The sequence below is a fragment of the Musa acuminata genome, chromosome BXJ2-7 (assembly GCF_036884655.1).
Source record: "Musa acuminata AAA Group cultivar baxijiao chromosome BXJ2-7, Cavendish_Baxijiao_AAA, whole genome shotgun sequence".
NCBI lineage: Eukaryota > Viridiplantae > Streptophyta > Magnoliopsida > Zingiberales > Musaceae > Musa > Musa acuminata.
In genome coordinates this window covers 22,017,501-22,028,279 of record NC_088344.1, presented here as the reverse complement: position 1 = coordinate 22,028,279, position 10,779 = coordinate 22,017,501, and the positions used below count along the sequence as shown (strand labels likewise).

Genomic DNA, 10,779 nt, shown 5'->3' with positions numbered 1-10,779 from the left:
GTCGGTGCGGTTGCATAGTGATACACAACCATCACCACCACTACGTGATCATCAAATATCATGATACAAAAAGCAAATCTCTTATCACAAGAATTTAGATAGATAAAATATATGAATTATTCAAGTATTTTAAATCTAATATTAATTGTAAGCCTAAGAACTAAGAACTGTAATATGCTATATGTTATGTGGAAAACTTTAATATTAGGATTCAAATCAAATAATAATAAATCAGATTTATGATTGTACCTTTCAATGTTATTCGGAAAGAACTTTATAAAATCTATAGGGCATCTTTGGATCTGAAAGCCATTGTCGATCTATAAGGAGAACAAGACTCTCCTTCTCCTCTCTTTTTATATTTTCATAGGACTATTTAGATTGATAAATTAGGGAGAAGGAGGATGAGAGAGAAAGTATAATATCTCAATGATTGTCACATATCCACGTCTGTTATACATTATATGTCATACACATCATACAATGTTTAGTCTCTAGAGGTCCTCTCTATATATAGGCGAGAGCAGAATCTAAAATAAGTAATTAGGAGAGTTCCTCCCATCAAGAATATATTTTAAGAAATTCTACCTTAATATAGATTATTTTTCTATTGATTATAACTTACATTAAAATCCAATCAACCTATAATACATCTTATCGATTAAATAGATTTTCTCGGTACAAGTAGGACTGACATCAGTGAATGAATCTTAATCTACTGTTTTGGTAAAAGAAATATTTTCCGATGATACAGTTTTGGGCACCAGTCATGCATTGAATGCATGACTGGCTCCAATGAAATTTGGGTTCTCTCGGTCGAAGCAGGACAGACATGAGTGAATCTTCTTTAATCTATTGTTTTGGGCATTCAAATAATTTTCTATATATATTCATTCCATCTTTGGCAAGCTACGAAGACGAAGACGTGGGAGTAGGAATGATGAAGACGTGGACGAAGAAGAAGAATAAGATAGTATCATCCATTTTTGGCAAGCTCCGACGAAGACGTGGGAGTAGGAATGATGAGAGGAGAGTGCTTGCTGCCGACATCTGCCCTCGCGACGAAGCAATTACACAAACCTATTTCAATATATTAGTTCAGATAATTTTTGGGACAATTATTTTGGCAAATAGATTTGACAATCTCGACCACCCAAACCAGTAGGAATATGAGCTCCCGCTTAAAATCGCGGACATCTCGACAAAATCGAGTCTATACCTATCGGACTCATAGTTTAATCTCCACCATATAAACAAATCGTTGAGCCCAGTGGATGGTGTCAAAAAAATAAAAAAGGTCAAATATTTTGCAAACTTACCCCATCGATACAATTCCAGTAAATCTGAATAACAGTCCATGTCAAAGCAAAAAAATCATGACTTTGAGCTCTCTCTCTCTTTCTCCTTTTTCTTTCTTTTTCCTCATTTATTCTCTGTTGGTAGAATAAAAAAAACAACAATTAGAGCTTTTCCCCTTCTCTGCTTTTCTTTCTTCTCCTTTCCTCATTCATTCTCACAAACCTCTTTTGACTCTTTTTCTTTCTCTCCTCATTCATTCTCACAAAACTCTTTTAACTCTCTTACGAGACTCTTTTAACTCTCTTGGTAGTACATCTCCGAGTCTCTAAAAATCCCGGCGTCTTCTTTGCTAAATCTCCTTTCTTTGGCAAGGTTCTCTTATCACTATTTGACGAACACAATCTCCAAACTTAACCTATCATCCTTCAGATTTTTGTACTCAGGTTTACCTAATGATACGAGCAATTCCTACTCAAGATGAGACTACTAGGAATGATGATAATGACAATAATAATGCTCTCCAAAACATTTGTGTTTTCATGAATATTTCATGGTATCTACAAATGGCTGTTACAAGTTTTATCTGCAATACCATAAATTAATGATATACTCGCCACAGAAATACAACAAATAGCTCTTTAGCTAGCATCTCCTGATGTGAGATTTCATTCAGTCCTGTAACACCAAAATGATATATAACTATGATACTCTGATCCTGGTTCTGTCCTGAGCTTTTTCTAATGTTTTCTTATCAGTTCAATATTTCAAGTCAATTCATCTCCAGCAAAAGTCAACCCACTGCACAAAGGAATAAACACCGAGTCATATCAATAAAATAATAATAACAAAATTATAAATCTTAACTATTTGGGATCGATTATATGTATCTGTTAAAAAATTATTTGCAATAGATACTCTAAAAAATTAATGCCAAACGGACTAATCTCGTGCTTAAAGCATGAAACTGGACTGGAGTTTAAGATCAGTTGAAATGGCAGGACAGATATCAGCTTATGAATATTTACATTGAGGTCCCAAGGTCCATATCACCTGTTTATATACATCAATGAGTGTAATTTTGATGAGTTATTTGTCGACTGATGACCTTGGATATTTATCTAGCAGGAACAGCATCTCCAAAGAGGATATTTGCCACCGGATGAGGAAGCCAAACTGAATTGGAGCCATTCTGCCCGTCCTGCTGCTGTTCCTCTACCTGTCCTGAGATGTTAACAACTTTACCAACCTTCTTTCTCCTCGACTTGCCCATGCTTTTTCCAATGAAGACCCCCACCTTCAATGCTGTGAACAACCCCAATGCAATAACTAATGGCCTCACAGCCCAGTGGATATCTTCAAGGTGCTGGTACTTCTTTGCCAACCCCTCACATGTCTTGAAGCTTACTACTTCCATCTCTGAAGGGTCTGCAAGAAAGCTTGTAGCTTCTCCAAAGCTAAACTTGCCTGGAAATTTAACCACAAGGCATCCATTTGGATGAATCTGTGAGATCCTACCAGTCGCCCATTCTCCTCTGTGGTTGTGTGGCCATTCGAACCTGGGACAGGAGATGCCTGTTTTCACCCTCAAAAACTGGCCAACGCAGTAGGATTCAGCAATTTGAAGCTCTGAATAGTGCCCCTTCCAAAGAGTGTCCATTCCAATAAAGCCAACTGTTACCCTTCCATCACGCTCTATATTATGGAGAATGCCCACTGGAGACTGCTTCTTGTCATCAGTCATCACCCGTACCCAGTCACCGGCAACAAAGCCATTCGTGACCCTCTGCACCATGGAGCAGTGAACTCTAAGCGGATTGTAGACTCCATGAACCCTGACGAGAATGAAACCATCACTATCCGCATGGGTTTCCTTGCCAACAATGGTTCCCTCTGGGATCTCCATGCTCTCTGGTTTGCATGAGTTTGTAGGCTTCCTAGAACGGACCGTGTCACCCACTAGGAGTTGGTCCTTCAGGAGTGACCAATTGGTGTAATTAATGTGGCTTGACTTTTCTGCCATCAGGTGGTCAGCATCACTCTCACTACAAGTAGCACCATCACAACTGAAAAGAATATTCAAAGGTTAAATTTACAGCACTTAGACAACAAATTTTCATTTTTTTCCCCTTCACTATAAAAGCCATTGGCTGGCAAAGGAATATTGCACGCAGAAGAACTAGCCCGTGACTGTAATCTGCACATGAGTGTAATTGAGAAAGACTTGATAATTGGTTAAGAGTGTGGTGGCTTTCTATAATTGGAAAAGTTATGTTGGAGCTCATACCCCCCAACTCTACCATCATATAATGTATTGTAAACTTCCAAGTATATATTCTATGGTCTCATTGTTGCAAAGCATAAATTTCTTGCAATTAATTTAATTGTAACATATTGTTTTCTCTGAATTCTGTAGTGAACTAGAAACTAAAATGGCTTATTCGGAGCCCAAAAGCCAATGATAATGCATTTTATAGTATTGGATGTGTTAACACAGTTTACACATACTACAATTTAGTCATCATTTCGATTGAGAAAACAGAACGAATCCATTTCAGATTCATAAAAGTTTGCTAAAGAATTAAACAGTTCATGTGCCTACCAAATTGTTGTTTTATAAGAAGCTTAATAAACAAATTGCCAACGCAATGGCAACCACTAAAAGCATGTGTGTAGCTTATTGCTGAGTTGCCAATGGTGGGAGAGTTTTCAAGATATAGAAAAGTGGAATTGAAAAAACTGTGCTTGACATGAAGGAGGCAAGGAGGTAGAAAGAAAAAAAACAGAGAAACAATGATTTATCCTAGCTTCATGAATAGATCAGCATGAAGTAGCATTTGCAGTTTAATAATACAAGTTCTTTAGTCAAACACAATCATACGTGCTACTTTCCATCAAATCATTGTAAGCAATTTAATGAGCCTTGCTGCATTGTTTAGATCAGAACTCATGGTTTCCTCACAATTGCAAAGTATCTCAGTTGTAAGGCTAGGGCCAAATTTTTACAACAAAAGTATTCAGGAAATGCAGTGATAACCATAACAGGGGATAGAGTGTGGCATTAGGTGATCAACAAGTGGCACTTAAAGGAGTTAAAAGGTCCCTAAATGCACCATCTCAATTTATACAACTTAATCATTTGAGAATAACATTGCATTTGCAAAGATTAATGAACAGTAGCAGTCCCCTTGCCTCCTATGCTAACAATTTCCTTCTTCTTCCAACCCCTTTCCTGTGGCACACTAGTGTTGGCAAGGCTGTGTAACAAGGTGCACAAATGGCACATTCCATGTTTCCACTCACAGATGCAGGCACAATCCATGAGAAGGAATTTCTTGCTCAAACTATGGCTTTGAATTTCAGAGAAAAATAGTTTTGGACATGCTGACATGGTACCAGCAGAGCTACAGGCTTTAATTTTTAGAGAATTTTCAGCAGAAGAAGACTAAAGGAATGAAGGAGATGGATGACAAGGTCATTAGGTCATGATAAAAGTAGCTTCAAGTATTTATAATGTATAATATGGTGAAGAAAATTCATAACAAGGTGAATGTCATTATGCCTATGTGAGATGGTGTAATAGTCAAACTGCGATGGATAAAAAAATAGCCCCTAAAAATTCATAAAAAGATAGGGCTAATGCTAAATCGTGGCATACCTTTTGAATGCACGTAAAATATCTTTCATCAAAGGGCGATTTCGGAAATCATCCTCAAAGCATCCATGAAGGATATCTTCCATTTTTGGAGGTAAGCCATGAGGAATTTTTGGCTTTTCTTTCTTTATGACAACTAGTTGATAAATTTCATCAGGTGACCTACCATGCCATGGTTGTATGCCACTTAGCATCTCAACAATGCTACATCCAAATCCCCATGAATCAGTTTCAAATGAGATAGGACCATTGATGCTTGGTTCCCATTGTTCTGGAGCCATGTAGTTTGGAGTACCAAGCCTCTGAACTAGGTCTGAACATGGTAGTGAAAATCCATGGAGTAAAAATGGAATTCCAAAGTCCCCTATCACTGCCCGATCATGGTCATCAAGAAGAAAGTTGCAAGGCTTAAGGTTGAGCAGAAGAAACCCTCTCCTGTGGAGTTCCAACACTCCCTGAGCCAAATCAGCACTATACCTGCAGATAAGCGATTGTGAGTAAATGACAAGAGCTTACCATACTCCACTCAAATAAGAAAGCAGCATCAGCATCTAGGAAGTCACCTTAAGACATCAGATAGTGAAAGTTTACCACCCTTTTGACGAGCCATCTTATCACCAATTGATCCCTCATAATATTTCATAGCAATGCAGACCTGTAAAATCATTTTATACACATTTCCAGTGCATTCACAGTAAATTTATAAATACTAAAGTACCCTTTTGCAATGCTCCAATATGTAGATTTGCTAAAATCAGACCGATAACTTACTCTTCCATTTTGAAGTGAAACACCATCAAGAAGACAAACATTTTCTAGCCCTTGGCACTTGGAGAATACTTCATCGAACTTGGACAAACAAGTCTGAATCTGGTCATCCTTAATGGGATATAACATTTTGATAGCAACTTCATGATAGTGTTCATAATCATTGGTACTTTGGTGATGAGTTGCAATACATACATCGCCAAAAGGACCTCGCCCTATCCTATGCTTCAACTTCAGCACATTGGGCTCGATCCATGGGATATTCTGAGTTGTTGTAGATACAACAGGCCTTAAATGATATGGATCTCCCTCAAGCAGCATGTATTCAAATGATTCAGTGGGTTGTGAGGCAGCAACTTGTCCAGCCATTGTTTACTCTAATGAAGCAGAATATTTATTTTTCACTTGATCACATGACACATTTATAGCACACACTAAAATAGAAATCAAAAGGTAACACATTGAGCAATAAATCTATCCAAACAACAATTTGAATGAACAACCAAAGTAGTGACACTAGAAATACAAAAAAAAAAGTATGAATTTTGATATCATCTGAACTGTTGCTGACAGTGACACCATCATTTACATTACATGGCACACATATTTAAGTTCAAAAGCATGCAAGAAAGAACAACTAAAGAGCATATGTGCTTCTATGGGAAGTACAAACAGGAAATAAAAATCCAAATTAGGCAGTCACAAAATATCTTTGGTAAAGCAGTTAAGATGACTCTTTGTCTGAACTGGTAATAGCAAGAATATCTGTTAATTCTTGATGACTCTTCTTCTTCTCTAAGGGATTTTGTTTCTTTACATTGTATCACATTGCAAAATTCTTCTATTACTGGATATTGTCACGCAACAAAGTGAGATTCTACAACCCAAGTCCAACCACAACAATAACCAAAGAGCCTGTTGGAAAAAAGAGGTACGACAAAGAAGAGGATAAAACCCACTATGGAAACAAATAACAAACACAAGATCAAGAATACTTTAGGAAAGATATTTAGGCTTGAAACGTGTATAAACACTTTCCTAAAAACGATATTTGCACCCTCTTCTCAATAAGATTGCTCTGGGTTTGATGCAAATAGTTTTAGTGGATATGACAAGCCTTTAGAAGATCTGTATTGAGCAAACAATAAAGAATCTTCAGAAAGGAATTGGAGAATGTCTAACTCAATCACTTGGAGAGTAAAGAAGAAGAGCATGAAAGAAAATTGTATCTGTAATATACCCCCAAATAGCTATTTATAGATATTTTCTCAAAAGACACAACCTTTGAAAATTAACCATTTTCTCAAAAGACACAACCTTTGAAAATTATAACTATTTTCTCAAAAGATACAACCTTTGAAAAACAACTACCAAAAAATAAAAGAAAACACATTTTCAAATAAATCTTTTGAAAAGAAATTCTTAATTTGAACAATTTATAACAATCCCCCACTTGTTCAAATTTAAAATTTTCTCCAAGTGATTAAATAGTATTTATGAATAAAGTAATATATCTTTCGATTTGAATATTACCTTAGTGTAAGCATCACAAAATGAAGTCGAAATCCCAAATAGCATAAAAGCTTTGAATTTGTTATTCCTCATGACAATACCAGTGATACCACACACATAAATACAACATTCTTGTATTCCTCATAAAATCTCGCTTAGCCCTAATATGGCCTTGGGCTCATCCAAGTTCATGAACTTTTATGAGAGAAACTCCAACTCTCAATCGAAGCGGCACCACTTCTAAGTTCATATAGGTGAAGTTCTTATAGTATCTTTGTCACTCTTTGAGATACTTGTCCTAACTTGACTAAACATCATTAAGAGTATAATTAACTCAACCCTCATTCGGTGACAACCAGCACTTTAACATCTTTAGATGGGACTCATAAAATATTTCAAAGTGCTGAACCACTCCACATATCAATGACTTGTTCTTACCCTTTGAACTCTTCATTACTCATTTCATAATGTTGAGTAGGGTTGCTATCATTGGTGGATCTTTTATTCAAGGAGTTTTAGCCCCATCCATTTTGATGTTGATCTTACAACTTCTCTTGTAAGAGGTTTGGTGAATGGATCAGCCAAATTCTCACTTGTTTTCACAAATGTGAGTGAAATAATCCCACTCTTGATTAATTTCCTCACATAATCATGTCTAAGACTTATATGTCTTGACTTTCCATTATATATTTCACTATATGCACGAACTAAAGTGGCTTGACTATCACAAAGTATAGAAATTGAATTCACACTCTTAGAAGTCAATGGAATTTCTAATAGAAAGTCCCTCAACCATTCAGCCTCCTTTCCTGCATCTGCTAGAGCAATAAATTCCGATTCCATAGCTGAGTGAGTTATACACGTTTGTTTCTTGCTCTTCCAAGAAACAGCGTCACCTCCCAAGGTGAACACCCAACCAGTAGTGGATTTGTTATCTCCAAAACTCGATATCCAACTTGCGTTAGTATATCCTTCTAAAATAGCAGGAAATTTTGAATATTGTAGGCCATAATCTTTGGTTCGTTTAAGGTACCCAAGAACTCTTTCAATAGCCTTCCAATGCTCTACATTTGGATTGCTAGTAAATCTACTCAATTTACTAACTGCAAATGCTATATCAGGTCTTGTGCACTGTGTTGCATACATAAGACTTCCTATAGCACTTGAATATTCTAATTGAGCCACTGTTCTTCCAACATTCTTGACTAATTTGATACTTGGGTCAAATGGGGTATTTGCTTCTTTGATTTTTAAGTAACTGAATTTCTCCAATACTTTCTCTATGTAATGAGTTTGACTCAAAACATATCCCCCACTATTTCTTTTTACCTTATACCTAGTATAGTATCAACTTGCCCAAGATCTTTCATCTTAAATGTTGAAGATAGAAACCTCTTTGTTTCTACAATACCTTTTATGTTGTTGCTCACTATTAGCATATCATCAACATAAAGGAAAACTATCACCATATAGTCATCACAAGTTTTGAGATAAACACATTTATCTGCAATATTATGAACAAATCCATTAGAAAGAATTGTTGCATCAAATTTCTCATGCCATTGTTTTGGAGCCTGCTTTAAACCATACAATGATTTAATAAGTTTACACACTTTATGTTCATTTCCCGGTAGAACAAAACCTTCGGGTTGTTCCATATAAACCTTCTCATCGAGGTTTCCATTTAGAAATGCCGTTTTGACATCCATTTGATGAACATAAAGATAAAAAATTGATGCTAAAACAAAAATAATTCTAATAGATGTGATCCTAGCCACAGGAGCATATGTGTCAAAATAATCTATTCCTTCCTTTTGTCGAAATCCTTTAGCAACTAACCTTGCTTTGAACGTTTGGAGAGTACCATTTGTATGATACTTCCTACAAAATATCCATCTACAACTAATAGGTTTTGAGGCAAAAGGTAAATCGACGAGTTCCCAAGTATGATTTGACATAATAGAATCCATCTCATCATTAATAGCATCTTTCCAAAAAGCAGCATCACGAGAAGCCATAGCTTCTTTAAATGTTTTAGGATCATCTTCCACTTGTAAAACAAGAGGAATTGTTTTTAATACTCTCTCATTAGTTCCTTCTACAAGGTAAAAAGAAATACTTTGAGAATCAATCTCATCCGATTTTAATGTTTTTGCTTTTCGTACACGAGTACTTCTCCTTAATTCGTAAGATTGCTCTCCAACCTCTTGTGAACTTGATTGATGTCCAATCAAAGGAATTTTAGGTTGCTCACCAATCTTTTGAGATTTCTTCACTAGTGACTCTTCACTAGTTGGAGGATGAATATTATTACTAGAAGTCAATAAATGTTCAAAGAACTCCACATCTCGAGATTCTATTATGATATTAGACTCTAAATTAAGAAGTCTATATGCTTTGCAATTTGAGGCATAGCCTATAAATACACATTTAATTCCTCTAGGTCCCAATTTTATCCTTTGAGGATCATTATTCTTATAATATGCAAGACACCCCCACACTTTAAAATAATCAATATTAGATTGTCTTCCTTTCCATAACTCATATGGAGAGATCTTATTCTTTTTAGAGGGAATTCTATTTAAGATATGACATGCAGCCAATAAAGCTTCTCCCCACAAATTATAAGATAATTTAGCATGCAACAACATAGCATTAATCATCTCTAGATAAGTTTTATTTTTTCTTTCTGCTAATCAATTTTGCTCAGGTGTTCTAGGTGTTGAACATTCATGAATTATGCCATGTTGTTCACAAAACAAGTTAAATTCATTAGGAAAGTATTCTCCTCCTCTATCACTTCTTAAAGCTTTAATTTTCTTCCCCAATTGATTTTCAACTTCTGCTTTATATGCCTTAAAAGCATTAAAAGCATCATTTTTATGTTTCAATAAGTACACATATGTGAATCTAGACATATCATCTATAAAAGTAATAAAATATCTATTACCTCCTCTCGTTAATATGCCATTTAATTCACATATATCAGAATATATTAAATCTAACAAATTAGTATATCTTTCAACACTTTTGAAGGGTTTCTTCATCATCTTTGATTTAATACAAATTTCACATTTATTAAGATCATCAAAATAATAATTTATTAAGCCACACTTAACCATTCTTCTAATCATGCTAATTCCAATATGTGCTAATCTATCATGCCATAATGAATAAGAATCAACAATATAAATAGAAGCAACATCTTTATTAACTTTAGAATCATTATCAATAATAGATAATTTAACCATTCCCTCAGCGGAATAGCCTTTTCCAACAAAAGTTTCATTACGGGATAGAATTAACTTCCCGGATTCAAATACAGATTTAATTCCAGGTTTGCTAAGGAGATTCCCACTTACTAAATTTCTACTCATATCAGGTACATGAAGAACATTAGTAAGAGTGACTTTCTTACCTGAAGTGAAAGTGAGTTCCACATTTCCCTTGCCAATCACCTTAGAACGAACTTCATTTCCCATTTGAATCTCTTGCCCTTCTGTGACTTCTTTGTAAGTCTTGAAGAGTCCCTTATCATAGCAAACATG

The 10,779-nt window shown here is 35.5% G+C and overlaps 1 protein-coding gene across 3 annotated transcripts in view; it reads right to left on the bottom strand.

Annotated features, from left to right (window-relative positions):
* Positions 1–1,813: 1,813 nt before the first annotated feature.
* The window catches only part of LOC103973597 (protein KINASE OF THE OUTER CHLOROPLAST MEMBRANE 1), an 11,318-nt gene continuing 2,352 nt past the window's right edge, over positions 1,814–10,779 (bottom strand). Inside the window, exons 2-6 of one of the 3 annotated variants that reach the window (XR_670838.2) lie at positions 5,723–6,096; positions 5,515–5,606; positions 4,955–5,428; positions 2,350–3,362; positions 1,814–2,097 (exon numbers count right to left, since the gene is read on the bottom strand). Coding sequence is in view for 2 of the 3 variants with exons in the window: in XM_009388214.3 (XP_009386489.2) it covers positions 2,414–3,362; positions 4,955–5,428; positions 5,515–5,606; positions 5,723–6,088 (1,881 nt within the window). In the remaining variant the exon portion in view is untranslated. Of the gene's footprint in view, positions 2,098–2,247; positions 3,363–4,954; positions 5,429–5,514; positions 5,607–5,722; positions 6,154–10,779 lie in introns of those variants that run through there. The other 2 variants (XM_009388214.3, XM_065117436.1) reach the window with 2 other exon arrangements.